The sequence below is a fragment of the Dendrobates tinctorius genome, unplaced genomic scaffold, assembly GCF_039654945.1.
Source record: "Dendrobates tinctorius isolate UK_male_01 unplaced genomic scaffold, ASM3965494v1 ptg000388l, whole genome shotgun sequence".
Taxonomy (NCBI): domain Eukaryota; kingdom Metazoa; phylum Chordata; class Amphibia; order Anura; family Dendrobatidae; genus Dendrobates; species Dendrobates tinctorius.
Window position 1 is genome coordinate 8,903,056 of NW_027362054.1, and position 20,631 is coordinate 8,923,686.

The 20,631-nt window shown below is 46.4% G+C and overlaps 1 protein-coding gene across 1 annotated transcript in view; it reads left to right on the plus strand.

The window, feature by feature from the left end:
• ANKRD52 (ankyrin repeat domain 52) overlaps window positions 1–15,404 on the plus strand; it is a 104,977-nt gene extending 89,573 nt beyond the window's left edge. Inside the window, exons 15-23 of the mRNA XM_073563418.1 lie at window positions 1,907–1,987; window positions 2,154–2,265; window positions 3,736–3,807; window positions 13,486–13,687; window positions 14,028–14,115; window positions 14,446–14,563; window positions 14,715–14,934; window positions 15,099–15,186; window positions 15,268–15,404. Coding sequence (XP_073419519.1) covers window positions 1,907–1,987; window positions 2,154–2,265; window positions 3,736–3,807; window positions 13,486–13,687; window positions 14,028–14,115; window positions 14,446–14,563; window positions 14,715–14,934; window positions 15,099–15,186; window positions 15,268–15,361 — 1,075 coding nt within the window. The 3' untranslated portion in view covers window positions 15,362–15,404. The remainder of the gene's footprint in view (window positions 1–1,906; window positions 1,988–2,153; window positions 2,266–3,735; window positions 3,808–13,485; window positions 13,688–14,027; window positions 14,116–14,445; window positions 14,564–14,714; window positions 14,935–15,098; window positions 15,187–15,267) is intronic.
• The last annotated feature ends 5,227 nt before the right edge of the window (window positions 15,405–20,631 follow it).

Genomic DNA, 20,631 nt, shown 5'->3' on the forward strand with positions numbered 1-20,631 from the left:
GAGGGCCCCTTGATATGATCTACATTTGCTTTCACATTTATAAGGTTTGTCTCCTTTCAAAGATTGATTTTTGCTTTCCTCAACCTGTATGAACAAGCAAACCAAGCTTTCAATTACACTCATGATGTACTACGCTGCCTCTGTTATTTGCAGTCAATGACTGAGCTCAGGAGCTTGAGTTATCTAAATAGGTAGAACTGCTGATCTCAGTGATTGCCTGCAGCGCTGTCAACATTACGTCACCGCTGCAGTCAATCAACAAAGAATCAGGCAATGTGGAGAGACATAGCTGAACCCTGGGCAGGTGAGTAAAATATAAATTGTTGAAGTGATATCCTTTGAAAGGAGACAACCCCATTTTAAAATGTTTATCTTCATGAATACCGCCACATGTCACCCGGATAAGACCCTATTGCGCTCTTGTTTCACCTATAGTTTGGACAAATTATCTTCATGAATAGACATACGGCATGTAGACCTGAACTGTAAGCGTTCGTTTGGTTCCATTGGGCAAATCTATGCACAATGAGTGCTATTGGAGGGGATGTGGTTACCAAAGAGAACAGAATGGGAGAAAAGCTTTACATGTGACTATATGCTTTCTTGAATACTAAGTTACTAAGTGATGTGCAGTATCTGGCTTCGGCGACTACATTTTGAAAGAAGCAAGCTGTTGGCTACCCTCTAATCTGATATTGATGACTTATCCCCAGGGTCGGTCATAAATATCTTCTGACTGGACAACCCCTGTAATTTACAAATGAATCCAGAAGTTCCTCATATTGGGCAAAAAAATCTTCCTCTTCTCCAAAAGAGGACATTGATGCTTCTAAAAGCTTAATCTACCAGAAGAGGAATGGATGCTTGTAAAGGGGGGGGGGGAGACTTGCCTGCTTTTAAAGGATTGCTGAGTATTTCACTACATACACATAGCCGAGGACACACACTGAGAAGTTGTGATAGGTTTTCCCTCTATAGATGTCTGTTCAAGTCCTTCTCCTGCTGCTTCATAACACAGGAATCCATGTTATATTGCTACACGTGGCTGCATGCAGTATGAAGACATGCTGCACACAATCCTTCTCCCCACACCGTGGTATTTCCCACTAACTTCATCTCCCTTTCTGAAAAGGACACAATTTTTGAAAATTGTCTCCTGTGACCTCATGACGTTTGCCAGCAAGTGATTAGTTTTTTGTTGTTTTTTAAACAGCAAAATGATCATTCTAGCAATGCTTTTTATGCAAGAGCGAAGCTGGGGTCTGTAGTGTATCACCATTGAGGAAGACCTTATATAATGTCACACGCTTCATACTGCTGATAGAGCAGTGAAAGAGCAGCTCTTGTTCATGCCCTTTTGACACTGGTTGCTGGAGACCACCCAGCTATCGATTTTATTGAATGAAGGTGTAACTTTTTTTGGGGAGATATGCTGGATCGTCTAAACTGTAGTAAAAGGGAATCTGTTAGCAGGCTTTTGCTATGTAATCTGAAGACAAAATGCTGTAGGGGTTACAGCATTTCAGCGATGCCACTCTTATGGAGCTCCATGGTTGTTTACCTGTAACGATCAGGTTGGCACCAGAAGCTTATCATTGCTAAGACACGGCAACAGCTGCCTAGTAGTCTGACGTGCCCCCTCTCCATGTGATAAGCAGCTCACTGTCTGTGGACATTATATGTACAGAACCTAATGTGGGCGGGGGCAGCTTTCTCAGCTCTGCTGCATTGCTAAATTTTCAATCTGTCAGAACGGCTGCACCCAGTAAAGTAAAGTGATACATTATTGGATTCAGGATCTTTGCCTACGTTACGCTGCTCTCAAATGAGGTAGAAAAAACCTGCTGATTACTCCCTTTAATATACCTAAGTTAAACTGGTAAACTGTTCTATTTTGCCTCCTTAGAACGATGGAATCTAGTACTGGGAAGGGCCAGGAGTCTGAGGAAGAGGATGAGAAAGCATCGCTTGAAAAAGAGGCTTTCTTGTAAGAATTTGATAAAGAAATGTCTTGTACACTGCTCAAATGTGGCTTGTAGCGGAAACTTCAATTCAATCCTTAAAGAGAAATGACCATCCAATAAATTTTGATTTAAAGTTAAAACTCCTAACTTCTTTCCTCTATTTTTTAAGTAACTTTTTTTTTTGCACAGTGCCTTAGAATTTCTGCTGGACAACAATGCCGACCCTTCACTTCGAGATAAACAGGGTTATGCTGCTGTTCACTACGCAGCGGCATTTGGCAACAGACAGAACTTGGAACTAGTAAGTGCAATTAACACCGTAGAAAAGGAATCTTCACTATGTGAATTGCCCATATAGACCCACTGAAAACATGTTCCTTAGTATGTATATGCTCCATTGAAAAAAATGTTACTCACTTCCTCATGACTGTAACTCAACCCCATTTTTTTGTGAATATTATAACCACAATGCTTGCCCTCCAATGATGCTACTGCTCTCTAGAACTCTTTAGCAATTTAAGTTTGGGAGTTTACATGGAGTCCTGGTTGGTTAAACTGGTTGTCCAATGCCTATGAAACCCTTTATAAATATTGGTGAAGAGCGAACATACTCGAATAACGTGTTATCCAAGCATGATCACGTGTTATCAGAGTATATGGGCGTGCTCAGATAATATGTTAGATTCCCTACAACTGCATGTTTTGTGGCTGTTAGACAGCAGCAACACATGCAGTGATTGCCTAACATCTTCAAAACATGCAATTATCCGAGCACACCCAAGATACTCAGGTGTCTGAGCATGTTTGCTCACCACTAAGAATTGATTGCCCATCTTTAAGCCCCAAGCACTTTTTTTTATTTATTATTAAACTACCTACTCTTCTCCCTATCTATTTCCTATATATATTTTTTTATTTGCCTTCTGTGACGTTTGTTTGAGAGTAGTCTCAAACAGGACTTCACATGAGGCTGGGGTTACACTCCCTTCTCTGTAGAGTCTATAACCCATTCTGAATCAGGACATCTGCTTCTAACAGCACAGTCTTTCCCTGAAACGAATAGTTATCAGGGGTCGAGGTTAGAAGCAATGAGAGTGACACCAGTGCCGCAGCCTGACTATTGGTTTGAGGTCGATAATGGCGGAAGGGTGAGCGACTACAGTGCCGACCCAAAGCTTCTAATACTGCCCTCAAACGAATCAGGAGATGGTGCTGTTGTCACTCGCACCGCCCTCAAACCAATCGTCTGGGGTGATATAGTCTGAAGAGAAGTGAGTGCAGCCCCAGCCTGCTGTGACGTCCAGTTTGAGACCCCTCTCAAACGAAGCCTCACACAAAGTAAATAAAAAAAAAAAAAATATATGAAATTACAAGATACACAGAAGTGTAGGGAAGTTAACATGATTAACAATTTTATTAATATAGCGCCAACATATTCTGTAGTACTTTACAATTAAGTGGTGACATATACAAAAAATAAGACATCACAATTTAATATTAAATCTAAATTGCAAAAACATTGCAGTGGCACTCTGTGAAAGTGTTGTAAACTGAAAATCATGGTATTTGAATAGAGCTGCAAATTGCTTGCTTGACGGCTGCTCCATTCTAAAATGTTGCTTTCTACTCCTATGTAGGATTGGGTAATTTAAATGTATTTGTAGGGAAAGTTACTTTTTTAGAATTGTTTTCTTATAGACAGGGACTCTATGGTGTGTCAGTTTATATTTTATCTTTTGTGCATTTTGGTAACATAGTTTGTCATACACAGCTCCTAGAGATGTCCTTTAACTGCCTGGAAGATGTGGAAAGCACTGTACCGGTTAGCCCTTTGCACTTAGCAGTGAGTAGCTTTGATTTGTGTAGGCATAATTATGACAATTGCAATATAAAAATGCTTCATTCTAATGAATTGTACAATAGATTTTATATACGTGTGTATACATATTTCCGCCAGGGAATTTATCGAGGCAGTGACCCAAGCAAGCTAAGTAAATGTCCTTTTATTGTCCAAATTCTGCACACATGCATTTGCTCACCTCCGGATCACAGCTGGGAATCTGGAAATACAGTCCAGTGCCTCTAGCACTTGCACCCCTGTAAGGTTCTCGTGCTCTACAGTGTCCATTCACATCACTGGCTCTGGCCTCTGTTAGCTTCACACAGCCAAGCATACAATCGCAGCATATTCCTCTCTGCTGCTTGTGAAACCAAACACAAAACTGACGCCCTCAAACCTTCACTGCAGGTTTAAATGAAAATTATGACCCACTTGTAAGATCCAGACTGGAGGGAGAGATCATCCCCGCTACCATCCTACACATCTGTCCCAAAATAAATGCCTAAGTCAGTTTTACTAAACTGACTTGGTCAAATAACTTAGAGGGGTTGTCCGGGCTTTTCACATAATCTCAGTACATATCTGGGCTGCAGAATTATGACAATAAGTAATTTACTTTCTGTCACTAGTTTGCACGGTTTTCTAGATATTCTGAACAGAACGTCCAGGGGGGGTGTGTTATGGCATTGAAATGAGAACTAGTCGTAACCTCCTACTCTACTCCAAACATGCCCTCTAGACCAACAACCCCACCCTCCATAGCTACATGCCCTCCCTGTCCACATGAAGAAGCCCTCATCACACAGTAACAAATCCTCCCCCTCTAGCAGCCTCACTGCAGAGAGAAGACCACCCAGCTGCTCCTCCCCCAGACACACGCTGAACAGTGATCTATGGAAAGTGAAACTAGTGAGGAGGGAAAATTGTCCTGTATTCTGGTCCACTCCATTGATTACAATACATAACTCATTATCAGTAATTCCTTCCCTCACTGTCCCAGGCTGCTGGCAGCAGTGAGAACAGACTGTGTGATGGCCAGTGATGGGGGTCTGCAGCTTCTAATCTGCACAGGGGATGGTAGTCACTGATGTAATCTGTTCTGTGACAAAGCCTCTGCTGTGTGAATGAGACAGCTCTGTGTCACTGATGTCTTCACACAGCAGCAGATTTGGTGCAGTGTATGTGCGAAGCTCCACCAAACTCCCAGCAAGCTCCAGTGATCAGCACCACCCACTGCCCACTCATTGGCTGGCAGTAAACTGCACCAGCACTCCTCTTTATCATTATTCCAGCATTGGAAAGAACACAGCAGTGATCCTGTATTTGTGAAAGCAGCACAATACATACATGCATGCATACACCCCCCAACACTTCACACTGTTACAGTTGCTGATTGGACAGGCTGCTCCCATCAGTGTTTGTGTCATTAGAGACAGTGCTCACACATACACTGCACCAAATCTGCTGCTGTGTGAAGACATCAGTGACACAGAGCTGTCTCATTCACACAGCAGAGGCTTTGTCACAGAACAGATTACATCAGTGACTGCCAATCCCCTGTGCAAATTAGAAGCTGCAGACACCCATCACTGGCCATCACACAGTCTGTTCTCACTGTTGCCAGCAGCCTGGGACAGTGAGGGAAGGAATTACTGATAATGAGTTATGTATTGTAATCATGGAGTGACCCAGAATACAGGACGATTTTCCTTCCTCACTAGATTCACTTTCCATAGATAACTGTTCAGTGTGTGTCTGGGGGAGGAGCAGCTCTCTGCACTGAGGCTGCTGGAGGGGAAGAATTCGCTACTGTGTGGTGACGGCTTCTTCATGTGGACGGGGAGGGCCTGTAGCTATGGAGGGTGGGGTTGTTGCTTTAGAGGGCATGTTTGGAGTAGAGTAGGAGGTTACGACTAGTTCTCATTTCAATGCCATAACACCCCCCCCTTGGAAGTTCTGTTCAGAATATCTAGAAAACCGTGCAAACTAGTGACAGAAAGTAAATTACTTATTGTCATAATTCTGCAGCCCAGATATGTACTGAGATTATGTGAAAAGCCCGGACAACCCCTTTAACCCCTTCATGACCCAGCCTATTTTGACCTTAATGACCTGGCCATTTTTTGCAATTCTGACCAATGTCCGTTTATGAGGTAATAACTCAGGAACGCTTCAACGCATCCTAGCGATTCCGAGATTGTTTTTTCGTGACATATTGGGCTTCATGATAGTGGTATATTTAGGTCAATAATTTTTGCTTTTATTTGTGAAAAAAATGGAAATTTGGCAAAAATTTTGAAAATTTTGCAATCTTCAAATTTTGAATTTTTATTCTGTTAAACCAGAGAGTTATGTGACACAAAATAGTTAATAAATAACATTTCCCACATGTCTACTTTACATCAGCACAATTTTGGAAACAACATTTTTTTTCGTTAGGAAGTTATAAGGGTTAAAAGTTGACCAGCAATTTCTCATTTTTACAACAAAATTTACAAAACCATTTTTTTTAGGGACCACCTCACATTTGAAGTCACTTTGAGGGGTCTATATGGCAGAAAATACCCAAAAGTGTCACCATTCTAAAAACTGCACCCCTCAAGCTACTCAAAACTATATTCAAGAAGATTATTAACCCTTCAGGTGCTTCACAGGAACTAAAGCAACATGGAATGAAAAAATGGACATTTTAATTTTTCCAACCAAAATTTTATTTTAGCATCAGTTTTTTCATTTTCACATGGGTAACAGGATAAAATGTATCCTAAAATTTGTTGGGCAATTTCTCCTGAGTACACTGATACCTCATATGTGGTCATAAACCACTGTTTGGGCGCACGGCAGGGCTCAGAAGGCAAGGAGCGCCATTTTACTTTTTGAATGTAAAATATGCTTGAATGTTTAGCGGTTGCCATGTCTTGTTTTAAGAGTACCTGTGTGCCTAAACATTGGAGCTCCCCCACAAGTGAGCCCATTTTGGAAACTAGACCCTCCAAAGAACTTATCTAGATGCATAGTATGCACTTTGAACCCCCAGGTGCTTCACAAATTGATCTGTAAAAAAAAAAAGTAAAATTTTTGTGAAAAAAAAAGTATTTGGCCTCAGTTTTTTCGTTTTCACATGGGCAACAGGATAAAATGGATCCTAAAATTTCTTGGGCAATTTCTCCTGAGTACATCAATATCTCATATGTGGTCATAAACCACTGTTTGGGCGCACCGCAAGGCCCGGAAGGGAAGGAGCGCCATGTGACTTTTTGATTGGAAAATTAGCTCCAATCGTTAGCGGACACCATGTCGCATTTGGAGAGCCCCTGTGTGCCTAAACATTGGAGCTCCCCCACAAGTGACCCCATTTTGGAAACTAGACCCCCGAAGGAACTTATCTAGATGTGTGGTGAGCACTTTGAACCCCCAAGTGCTTCACAGAAGTTTATAACGCAGAGCAGTGAAAATAAAAAAATATTTTTTTTTCCTCAAAAATGATTTTTTAGCCCGCTATTTTTTATTTTCCCAAGGGTAACAGGATAAATTGGACCCCAAAAGTTGTTGTCCAGTTTGTCCTGAGTACACTGGTACCCCATATGTGGGGGAAAACCACTGTTTGAGCGCACGGCATGACTCAGAAGGGAAGGAGCGTCATTTGACTTTTTGAATGGAAAATTAGCTCCAATCGTTAGCGGACACCATGTTGTGTTTGCAGAGCCCCTGTGTGCGTAAACTTTGGAGCTCCCCCACAAATGACCCCATTTTGGAAACTAGACCCCCTAAGGAACTTATCTAGATGCTTAGTGAGCACTTTGAACCCCCAGGTGCTACACAGAAGTTTATAACGCAGAGCCGTTAAAATAAAAACATTTTTTTTCCCTCAAAAAATAAATTTTTAGCCTGTTATTTTTTATTTTCACAAAGGTAACAGGATAAATTGGACCCCAAAAGTTGTTGTCCAGCTTGTCCTGAGTACGCTGGTACCACATATGTGGGGGGGACCACTGTTTGGGCACACGTTGGGGCTCAGAAGGGAAGTAGTGACGTTTTGAAATGCCGACTTGATGGAATGGTCTGTGGGCGTCATGTTATGTTTGCAGAGCCCCTGATGTACCTAAACAGTGGAAACCCCCCACAAATGACCCCATTTTGGAAACTAGATCACCCAAGAAACTAATATAGATGTGTGGTGAGCACGTTGAACCCCCAAGTGCTTCACAGAAGTTTATAACGCAGAGCCGTGAAAATAAAAAAATATTTTTTTTTCCTCAAAAAATTATTTTTAGTCCCCTATTTTTTATTTTCACAAGGGTAACAGGATAAATTGGACCCCAAAAGTTGTTGTCCAGTGTGTCCTGAGTACGCTGGTACCCCATAAGTGGGGGGGGACCACTGTTTGGGCACACGTTGGGGCTCGGAAGGGAAGTAGTGACGCTTTGAAATGAAGACTTGATGGAATGGTCTGTGGGCGTCATGCTACATTTGCAGAGCCCCTGATGTACCTAAACAGTGGAAACCCCCCACAAGTGACCCCATTTTGGAAACTATATCACCTAAGGAACTAATCTAGATGTGAGGTCAGCACTTTGAACCCCCAAGTGCTTCACAGAAGTTTATAACGCAGAGCTGTGAAAATAAAAAAATATTTTTTTTTCCTCAAAAAGTGATTTTTAGCCCACTATTTTTTATTTTCACAAGGGTAACAGGATAAATTGGACCCCAAAAGTTGTTGTCCAGGTTGTCCTGAGTACGCTGGTACCCCATATATGGGGGGGGACCACTGTTTGGGCACACGTTGGGGCTCGGAAGGGAAGTAGTGACGTTTTGAAATGCCGACTTGATGGAATGGTCTGTGGGCGTCATGTTACGTTTGCAGAGCCCCTGATGTACCTAAACAGTGGAAACCCCCCACAAGTGACCCCATTTTGGAAACTAGACCCCCCAAGGAACTTATCTAGATGTGTGGTGAGCACGTTGAACCCCCAAGTGCTTCACAGAAGTTTATAACGCAGAACCGTGAAAATAAAACTTTTTTTTCCACAAAAATAATTATTTTAGCCCCCATTTTTTTATTTTCCCAAGGGTAACAGGAGAAATTAGACCCCTAAAGTTGTTGTGCAATTTTTCCTGAGTACCCTGATACCCCATAAGTGGGGGTACACCACTGTTTGGGCACACGTCGGGGCTCGAAATGGAGGGAGCACCGTTTGACTTTTTGAACGCAAAATTGGCTGGAATAAATGGTGGCTCCATGTCGTGTTTGGAGAGCCCCTGATGTGCCTAAACAGTGGAAACCCCTCAATTCTATCTCCAACCCTAACGCCAACACACCCCTAACCCTAATCCCAACCCTAATCATAACCCTAACCACAACCCTAATCCCAACACACCCCTAACGAAATCCCAACTCTAACCCTAACCACAAGCCTAACCGTAATCCCAACCCTAACCCTAAATTCAACCCTAACCCTAAATTCAACCCTAACCCTAAATTCAACCCTAACCCTAAATTCAACCCTAACCCTAAATTCAACCCTAACCCTAAATTCAACCCTAACCCTAAATTCAACCCTAACCCTAAATTCAACCCTAACCCTAAATTCAACCCTAACCCTAAATTCAACCCTAACCCTAAATTCAACCCTAACCCTAAATTCAACCCTAACCCTAAATTCAACCCTAACCCTAAATTCAACCCTAACCCTAAATTCAACCCTAACCCTAAATTCAACCCTAACCCTAAATTCAACCCTAACCCTAAATTCAACCCTAACCCTAAATTCAACCCTAACCCTAAATTCAACCCTAACCCTAAATTCAACCCTAACCCTAAATTCAACCCTAACCCTAAATTCAACCCTAACCCTAAATTCAACCCTAACCCTAAATTCAACCCTAACCCTTAGTCCAACCCTAACCCTTAGTCCAACCCTAACCCTTAGTCCAACCCTAACCCTTAGTCCAACCCTAACCCTTAGTCCAACCCTAACCCTTAGTCCAACCCTAACCCTTAGTCCAACCCTAACCCTTAGTCCAACCCTAACCCTTAGTCCAACCCTAACCCTTAGTCCAACCCTAACCCTTAGTCCAACCCTAACCCTTAGTCCAACCCTAACCCTTAGTCCAACCCTAACCCTTAGTCCAACCCTAACCCTTAGTCCAACCCTAACCCTTAGTCCAACCCTAACCCTTAGTCCAACCCTAACCCTTAGTCCAACCCTAACCCTTAGTCCAACCCTAACCCTTAGTCCAACCCTAACCCTTAGTCCAACCCTAACCCTTAGTCCAACCCTAACCCTTAGTCCAACCCTAACCCTTAGTCCAACCCTAACCCTTAGTCCAACCCTAACCCTTAGTCCAACCCTAACCCTTAGTCCAACCCTAACCCTTAGTCCAACCCTAACCCTTAGTCCAACCCTAACCCTTAGTCCAACCCTAACCCTTAGTCCAACCCTAACCCTTAGTCCAACCCTAACCCTTAGTCCAACCCTAACCCTTAGTCCAACCCTAACCCTTAGTCCAACCCTAACCCTTAGTCCAACCCTAACCCTTAGTCCAACCCTAACCCTTAGTCCAACCCTAACCCTTAGTCCAACCCTAACCCTTAGTCCAACCCTAACCCTTAGTCCAACCCTAACCCTTAGTCCAACCCTAACCCTTAGTCCAACCCTAACCCTTAGTCCAACCCTAACCCTTAGTCCAACCCTAACCCTTAGTCCAACCCTAACCCTTAGTCCAACCCTAACCCTTAGTCCAACCCTAACCCTTAGTCCAACCCTAACCCTTAGTCCAACCCTAACCCCTAGTCCAACCCTAACCCCTAGTCCAACCCTAACCCCTAGTCCAACCCTAACCCCTAGTCCAACCCTAACCCCTAGTCCAACCCTAACCCCTAGTCCAACCCTAACCCCTAGTCCAACCCTAACCCCTAGTCCAACCCTAACCCCTAGTCCAACCCTAACCCCTAGTCCAACCCTAACCCCTAGTCCAACCCTAACCCCTAGTCCAACCCTAACCCCTAGTCCAACCCTAACCCCTAGTCCAACCCTAACCCCTAGTCCAACCCTAACCCCTAGTCCAACCCTAACCCCTAGTCCAACCCTAACCCCTAGTCCAACCCTAACCCCTAGTCCAACCCTAACCCCTAGTCCAACCCTAACCCCTAGTCCAACCCTAACCCCTAGTCCAACCCTAACCCCTAGTCCAACCCTAACCCCTAGTCCAACCCTAACCCCTAGTCCAACCCTAACCCCTAGTCCAACCCTAACCCCTAGTCCAACCCTAACCCCTAGTCCAACCCTAACCCCTAGTCCAACCCTAACCCCTAGTCCAACCCTAACCCCTAGTCCAACCCTAACCCCTAGTCCAACCCTAACCCCTAGTCCAACCCTAACCCCTAGTCCAACCCTAACCCCTAGTCCAACCCTAACCCCTAGTCCAACCCTAACCCCTAGTCCAACCCTAACCCCTAGTCCAACCCTAACCCCTAGTCCAACCCTAACCCCTAGTCCAACCCTAACCCCTAGTCCAACCCTAACCCCTAGTCCAACCCTAACCCCTAGTCCAACCCTAACCCCTAGTCCAACCCTAACCCCTAGTCCAACCCTAACCCCTAGTCCAACCCTAACCCCTAGTCCAACCCTAACCCCTAGTCCAACCCTAACCCCTAGTCCAACCCTAACCCCTAGTCCAACCCTAACCCCTAGTCCAACCCTAACCCCTAGTCCAACCCTAACCCCTAGTCCAACCCTAACCCCTAGTCCAACCCTAACCCCTAGTCCAACCCTAACCCCTAGTCCAACCCTAACCCCTAGTCCAACCCTAACCCCTAGTCCAACCCTAACCCCTAGTCCAACCCTAACCCCTAGTCCAACCCTAACCCCTAGTCCAACCCTAACCCCTAGTCCAACCCTAACCCCTAGTCCAACCCTAACCCCTAGTCCAACCCTAACCCCTAGTCCAACCCTAACCCCTAGTCCAACCCTAACCCCTAGTCCAACCCTAACCCCTAGTCCAACCCTAACCCCTAGTCCAACCCTAACCCCTAGTCCAACCCTAACCCCTAGTCCAACCCTAACCCCTAGTCCAACCCTAACCCCTAGTCCAACCCTAACCCCTAGTCCAACCCTAACCCCTAGTCCAACCCTAACCCCTAGTCCAACCCTAACCCCTAGTCCAACCCTAACCCCTAGTCCTAACCCTAACCCCTAGTCCAACCCTAACCCCTAGTCCAACCCTAACCCCTAGTCCTAACCCTAACCCCTAGTCCTAACCCTAACCCCTAGTCCTAACCCTAACCCCTAGTCCTAACCCTAACCCCTAGTCCTAACCCTAACCCCTAGTCCTAACCCTAACCCCTAGTCCTAACCCTAACCCCTAGTCCTAACCCTAATGGAAAAAAAAAAAAAAAAAAAAATTATTTGTCCCTACCTATGGGGGTGATAAAGGGGGCGGTGATTTACTTTTTATTTATTTTGATCACTATGAAAGTTTATCATAGTGATCAAAATAAATGAATGAATCTGCAGCGTTGCAGATTCGATTCGGCGCACTGCGCATGCGCCCGCCATCTTGCAAGATGGCGGCGCCCATGACGCTGGACGGCAGGACACCGGGACGGATAGCGGGAGATCGGAGGCACAAAGGAGGGTGAGGGGGTGATCGGAGGGTGAGAGGGGATGATCGGAGGGCTGGGGGGGCGGAGAGAAGGCGGGGGGGGCAGATCATGACGGCGGCTGCCGATCGGTGCCGTCAGAAGGTGGCGGCAGCCGATCGGTGCCATCGGTGTGGGGGGGGGTCGGGTCTCGGTGTCCAGCCATGTCCGATGCTATTTCAGCATCGGCCATGGCTGGATTGTAATATTTCACCAATTTTCATTGGTGAAATGTTACAATCGCTCTGATTGGCTGTTAAAAGTGAAACTGCCAATCAGAGCGATCGTAGGCACGTGGGGGCTAAGCCACACCCCCAGGTGTTAACTCTGAAGGGTCCTTTGTGTGCGGGTCGGGTGACCTTTCAGTGACCCCGGTCACCCGACCCGCAGGGGGGCTATTTATAGCATGACGCCTACGTAGGCGTCATAGGTCGTTTGGGCACTGCTTTTCATGACGCCTACGTAGGCGTCATAGGTCGTGAAGGGGTTAACCCAGTCCACTCTTTTAGGGCGGAGTCACTCTATTGTATAGCATCCGATTCGACATGCTAATGACCCTCTGCTGCGAGCGGGAGCCGAAGGTCAGGTTACTGTGCTCTGATCTACTCACGTGACCAGATCGGAGCACAGCTGTGGAGGAGACTGAGAGTTATTTCTGCATTTCCTCTGCTGCCGGCATCCACTGTCATCTCACTGTACTCGGGTGATATGAGTGCAGTGCGATGTTTCACAGACACCCATTGAGTTGTATGGGTGCGAGTGAGCAGAGTCTCGCTGCATGCTGCAATTGTTCTCTCATGCCGAATCCGCATGAGAAAATAATCGTAGACCTGAGGTGCTTCATAGTATAAAACTAGGCAGCGTGCTATGCGATGTTTTATCACACAGCACTGGGCCGTGTTATACGGTAGTGGATAGCTGGTGACCTTATCTTGATTGAATGTTGACAGCTTTTATTTTGACAGGTTTCCTTGTAGTTAACTTTAGTATTTACATTGCTTAATCTAAAACTCAAGCACATTTAAATGTAATGTTTACAGGCCTACAATGGTCACTGCGATGCCCTGAAAACTCTAGCGGAGACGCTGGTGAATCTGGATGTTCGTGATCACAAAGGTCGCACTGCGCTTTACCTCGCCACCGAAAGGGGTTTCACAGAGTGTGTAGAGGTTCTAATGAGCCATGGGGCCTCCCCTCTCATTAAGGACCGCAAGAAGAAATGGACACCATTGCATGTAGCCGGTAGGTAATCATGTATGCACGGTCAGTGGATTCTGTTTAATGTGGAAGCTTTTGTGGGTAATTTCTTTAAGCCTCCTATTCAAAAAGATATGTTAACTGCCAGAAACACTCTCTTGGATAATGAACATATATGGGAATCATCACCAGTTTTAATCTTTGAAAACTTAATCTGAAGCTGCCTATACAAGAAGCACACACCAGAACTACATAACCAAAACTACATAGTGTTTATCTTAATTATACAAGTTGCCCATTCAGATTTTGGCTGAATGGTCTGTACAAGTGGTTTCAATATGGCTGTGTAGAAAGCTATGATTCTGAATTTTTGTTTCCTTCACAGCTGCCTCTGGAAACACTGATGTTCTTCACCTGCTGATTGATAGCAGTGAGAAACCGGACATTACTGATGTAATGGATGCACATGGGCAGTGAGTTATCATTCCTTATATAAACTTGTTATTCTAATTACTATTTGTTTCTGTTTTTATTCACATTTGAAAGATTTTTTTAATAATGTCTTTCTCATTTTATGTGCGTTCTGCTAGCTTCATATTAGGCCTGATCTCACATCTCCCAGCAGTGTGTCTGCATGCTGTGTGGTCATTACGCTAATTCTGCCTATCTGCTGGTGATGATGAATTCTCAGTTAATTTGGAACGGTATCGCTACAATTTGTAAAGTCATTAGGCTGAATAAAAAATAAGTACACTATGTACATTGCAATGCATTGACTTTTTTGTCTTTTGGTTTCTTGCCAGAACCCCCCTAATGCTTGCTGTGATGAGTGGACATGTTGACTGTGTTCACCTGCTGCTGGAGAAAGGAGCCACTGTAGATGCTGGAGATAAAAGAGGAAGAACCACGCTACACAGAGCGGTGAGCAAAGCCATCTATTCCTCCTCACCCCACCCCCTTTAAAACTAACGTACGTTTGACATTGACTGATTTTAATGGTAATGCTTTGCTGTTATGGAGGCATGGTTTTCCCTTTTTAAGTTTTCAATATGTTTTTATGTATATTCTGCAGTCAGTAACGGGTTGTGAAGATTGTGTGGGTGCTCTGCTGGACCATGATGCCTTTGTGCTGTGTCGGGATTACAAGGGACGCACACCTATTCACTTTGCTTCAGCATGTGGCCATGCAACACTGGTGCATGTGTATTTGCAGGCTGCACTCTCTACAGATCCACTGGATGCAGTGGTGGATTACAACGGATACACTCCCATGCACTGGGCTGCTTACAATGGTGGGTCATGTCCTCCTTGAATGTTAAAAAGCAAATTCTTTGTTTGCTGTTCCGCTTCATTTACTGCTTTGTTTTCAAAGTTTTTTGTTTTTTTTTAAATCTTAAATACCATTTTAGTCTTTAGCACAAACGAGATCTTGCAGTTTCGACAATTTGTTTTCCAGGGCATGAAGATTGTTTGGAATTGTTACTTGAACACAACCCATTTGCTTACCTCGAAGGAAACCCTTTCACCCCTTTGCACTGTGCAGTGTAAGTGCATTTTATGTTATATGCATCCGGTTTCTTTGAAAAATGCTTTCAGTTTAGTTGTAAATGTTTCAATATTTGCAGAATTAACAGCCAAGACGGTACGGCTGAGATGCTTATAACAGCATTGGGTGCCAAGATTGTGAATAGCAGAGATGCCAAAGGAAGGTTAGTATAAATTTATATTTTGTTTGGAAGCAAATCTACGCCGTAATATGGTGCAAGATTGTTTTCTCTCTCACTTCGTTGGGGGACACAGGAAACCATGAGTGTATGCTGCTACCATTAGGAGACTGACACTATGCAAAAAAAAGTTAGCTCCTCCCCAGCAGTATATACCCACCAACTGGCAGAAAGCTAACCAGTTTTAGCTTAGTGTCAGTAGGAGGTGGACACAGGCTGCTCTCAGCCCCATATCTACCTTTAGGTTTTTGTTTTTTATTAGTGATGTCTATTTTTCAGGTCCAGCTTGTGATTCGGGCGACGGAGTGTAACAGTTCACTCCGCTCTCCCCCCTAGAGACCGGGAGCACAGTGTGGGAATGCGCCACTTACTGTACCCACTCGTGTCTGCCAGGCAGGACCCCATGCCTCCTAACACTTCAAGCGTGTTTGGGGCATCCGCAAGACCGAAAATGTGGACTGGTCCTTGCTAATACCCCCCTGCGCAGCCCGCCCTCCATAGCCGGACGCCCAGGAGTAGGAAGACTGAATCGGTACCCAGTGGCCCCCGATGTTGTCTCAGTGGCCCAGAGGTGTGCAAGCAATAGTACCCTACGGTTACCAGTGGTGTCCAGAGGCCTGCATGCAAGTCCGTCTTCCAGCATCCGTTTCTGTGAAGAGGGATGCGGGTTCTTCAGGACGGGAAAGCGGCAGCCGGGGACTCCCTCAAATAAAAAAAAAAAAAGTAAAATAAGATGAAAAAAATAACAGTGTGCTCTAATTTATTGAGCATATTCAAGGGGTCCTGACCAGGGGGTAGTAGCATATATCCTCTCTAGGGCTTCTTTTTTCCGGCTCTCTGTCTCCCTCAGCGTCCTCCGCGCCATCTCCCTTCCCCCTGCGGGTCCAGAGTGTACATTTAGTCCCCGGCTTCATTTTTGGCCTTCCACAGAGCAAGGTCCTGCCCCCCACCGGCCAGCCAATCGCGCTCCCTGCACCTCCACCTAGCCACACCTACCCCCTCTGGCCTATCAGCTCAGCCTCTTCCTCCTTGCACAGCAGCTCCCTGCTCCCTTTTTCTCTTCACAGCAGTGCGCCTCAGCACATCCCGGCTCCTGCTCCCCCTATTTCCGGCCACATAGAGCGCAAAATATTTGCGCCATTCAGGCTCCTCCCACAATCAGATGCCATTTCCACGCTGCTCAGCAGCCTGCCACACAGCTTTTGGTTTTCAGCATGCTCAGCAGCCTTTTTCATCACAGCAGCTTAACAGCAGCTCCTGGTCTCCATCCTTTATAGCCTGCAGCTCTCTTGTCCTCTGCTCCGACCAAGATCCAGGTCTGTACGCTCTGTCACTGGGGGATTGGCTCTCATCTCTGGCAGGTATACCCTGGCACATAGTTCTCTCTTCTATGCCTTTCCCTAGGGAGCCTCACTCCCACCCTCCTCCCATTCTAGTGCACTTTGCATGCTCCACCTGCAATAGAAGTTACCCTCTGGTCAGACCTCACCTTTCTGTCAGAATTGCAACTCGTCTAATATGTCTTCCCAGGAGCCCCCCGCTGCTCGCAACGAGAGTGCGCACTTTCCTGAGTGGGTGACCTCTTTATCTCAGTCGGCAGCTGACCTTACCAAGGTATCTCACACTTGGTCTCGGTTCCCGAATGGCTTCCTAATTCTGCACCTGCTAGCGGGTCTCAGCTACCCCCCTCGGATGTGTCTGATACTAACCCCTCGCATACCCAAAGGGACTCTCCTTACAGGAGGTCCAGATCCTCTAAAAAGCGTGCCCGTGTTGCTCCACCCTCCAGCTCATCATCTCCATCTCCTCCTTCCAGGACACCAGCTTCCCTGTCACCTCCATCTGACGCTCCAGAGGTGCTAGAGTCAGACCCCTATTCTGAGTCAGATTCAGATCTGGACTCAGCGCAGGTCTCCAAATTGCGTGACACGGTGGATAGTTTAATTGTCGCTATTAATCAGACTTGATATATAGGACTGAGTTATCTCCTCCTGAACAGACTGTCAGGAAAACGAAGCGCCCTTCCTGTGTCTTCGCCAACGACGAGTTAAACAGGACCCTCGCAGTAGGAATGGCAGCATCCAGACATGCGTTTCCAGAGAAGAAAACGTATGAGCGTCCTGTATCCTTTTCAACCTGACCTGCTTAACAAGTGGGCAGCGTTGCCTTCGGTGGACCCTTCAGTCTCCTGGCTGGCCACAAAGACTCTGCTTCCTCTGTCGGACAATTCCTCTCTAAAGGAACCCTCTGACAGAATCATCGAAACTCTGGCTAAGTCCGCCTTCGAGGCCGCGGGCTTCTCCCTCTGCCCGTCCTTTACCGCTACCTGGGTGGCCAAGGCTGTCTCCGCCTGGGCAAAGCATCTCCGCCAAGGTATCGTCGCCGGGGCAGCAGATCTGGCGGACCAAATCGACCACGCGGGAAAATATTTTTTGTCCGCGTCTCTTGATGCAGCCGCCTGTTCAATCGTAGCAGCCGGCAACATCATTTCTATCCGCAGGGTCCTGTGGCTTAAAGCCTGGAAGGGCGGACACCACATCAAAATCTCTCACAGGTCTTCCCTTTCACGGTTCTCGTCTATTTGGAGAAGAGCTGGACACATTGCCACGGGAGGCAAAAGTACGTCTCTACCACAACAGAGAGTTAAACGTACGCCCTGTCGTACAGCTCCTTTTCGCTCCTTTTGGGGGTTTCAACCAAACAGTAACCCCCGACAGGACAAGTCTCCAGTACGTCAACAGAGGAAAGGACGCTCCAATTTGGCGCTCCAGACCTACCCAACGCTGGCCCCCTAGGTTAGGCACCGGCAAATTCTCATCAGCATGACAGGGCACCCCCACCTGGGAAGCCTCTCAGGGTGGGCGGTCGTCTCCTCCAGTTTCGGGACAAGTGGCTTTCCGTAGTCGATGACGCCTGTGTACGAGACATTGTCTCCTACGGTTACAAAATAGAATTTTCTACTCTCCCTCGTTCTCGTTTTTTCAAGTCCCGTCCACCAAAAAATACCTCTCGTTCCGGGTTTTTTCAAGGTTATCGACTCCCTCCTCAAGACCGATGTCATCGTTCCCGTCCCCACACAAGAACGCTTCTCAGGTTTTTATTCCAACCTGTTCGTTGTTCCAAAGAAAGATGGATCCGCTCGTCCCATTCTGGAGCTCAAGCTCCTGAACAGATATGTACGACTGCGTCACTTCAAGATGGAGTCCCTCTGACTGTGATAGCCTCCATGGAACCAGAGGAATTTCTCTGCTTGGTGGACATTCAGGATGCCTACCTGCACATTCCCATCTTTCACCCGCACCAGAGATTCATTCGTTTCGCCATCCAGGGGCTTCACTTCCAGTTCACGTTACTGCCGTTCGGATTAGCGACCACCCCCAGAGTTTTTACTAAAGTGATGGTGACAGTGATAGCCATGTTACACAGCAGGAGATTCCTAGTCATTCCCTATTTAGACGACATCCTCATCAAGGCCACAACCCCTGCGGAATGTCAGGAAAGTCTGCAAATCACCCTGGACGCTCTCAATCGGCTGGGTTGGATTGTCAACAACGCAAAGTCCTCTCTGATCCCTGTCCAACGTCTTGTGTTTTTGAGAATGCTCTTTGACACCGCTCAAGCAAAGGGTCTTCCTACCCAATGAAAAATCCCTAGCTCTCATGCGGGGAGTACGGTCTCTGAGGCTCCTCTCCCCGTTCTCTTCGCTTCTGCATGAGCGTACTTGGTAAGATTGTTGCTTTAAAGGAAGCCGTTCCATTTGCTCAGTTTTACACGAGCCCTCTCCATCTCTTCCTTCTGGCAAGATTGGACAAATCGATCCGCTCCCTGGATCGGGTGGTCTCGATCCCACTGCGGATAAAACAGTCTCTGCTATGATGGGAGCGTTCTCATTCAAATCATCTCAGGAGGTCCTTCCTTCCCTTTCACTGGAAGATGGTAACAACAGATGCCAGCCTCCTCGGCTGGGGAGCCGTATTCCAAGACTTGACGGTCCAGGGTCAGTGGTCAGCTCCCAAATCTTACCTCCCCATCAACATTTTGGAACTCCTAGCCATATTCCTTTCCCTGCTACATTGGAAGGAGCTCCTCCACGGATGTTCGATTCAAGTCCAGCCTGACAACACCACAGCGGTGGCATACGTCAACCACCAAGGAAGAACTCGAAGTCGGGCAGTGATGTTGGAGGTCGCTCGGATCCTATCCTGGGCCGAGCAGAGTGTTCCAGCAATCTCTGCGGTGCACATACCAGGAGTCAACAATTGGGCAGCAGTTTTTCTCAGCCGAGAAGGCCTTGCCTCAGGCGAACGGTCTCTGAACCAGTCTGTCTTTCACAGGATCTGCCTCAAATGGGGGACTCCGGATGTCGACCTAATAGCATCCAGACTCAACCACAAAATTTTGCAGTTTGTGTCCTGGTTCCGTGACCCGCTAGCATTCGGATTCAATGTGCTAGCGATATCTTGGGCACAGTTCTCCCTTCCGTACATATTTCCACCCCTACCACTAATCCCCAGGGTAGTCAATAAAATTCAAAGTGGAGGTAATTCCCTTCATCCTCATTGCCCCAGATTGGCCACGAATACCCTGGTACGCCTAGTTGACCATCCTAGCAGACACGCCATGGAGACTTCCGGATCGTCCAGACCTTTTGTCGCAGGGGTCCCTCTTCCAGCAGAGTTCTCAGTCGCTCAATTTAACGGCATGGCTGTTGAAGCCGCGGTTCTGAGATCAGAGGGTTTCTCTGACCAGGTGATCCAAACTATGATCAAAGCAAGGAAGCCTTCGTCTTCCCGGATTTACCATCAAACATGGAAAGCATACTTCCATTGGTGTGAAGCTCACCAAACTGCCCCAATGAGTTTTCATCTCCCATCCATCTGGTCCTTCCTACAGTCGGATCTAGAGTCCGGGCTGTCCCTTAGTACTATTAAGGGACAGGTTTCGGCTCTGTCAGTACTGTTTCAAAGGAATTTGGCCGTTCACCGGCAGCTCAAGACTTTCATCCAGGGAGTTGCTCACGCTGTCCCTCCCTACCAGTCTCCGGTGGATCCCTGGGACCTTAATTTGGTACTTGACGTACTACAGCAGTCTCCTTTTGAACCACTGCGTGAGATCTCTCCCACGTTCCTTTCCTGGAAAGTCGCTTTTCTGGTTGCTATCGCTTCAATCAGATGGGTCTCTGAGCTAGTGGTGCTCTCTTGTCGGTCACCTCACATGATTTTTCAACAAGACAAGGTGGTTCTACGTCTGATCCCATCCTTTCTT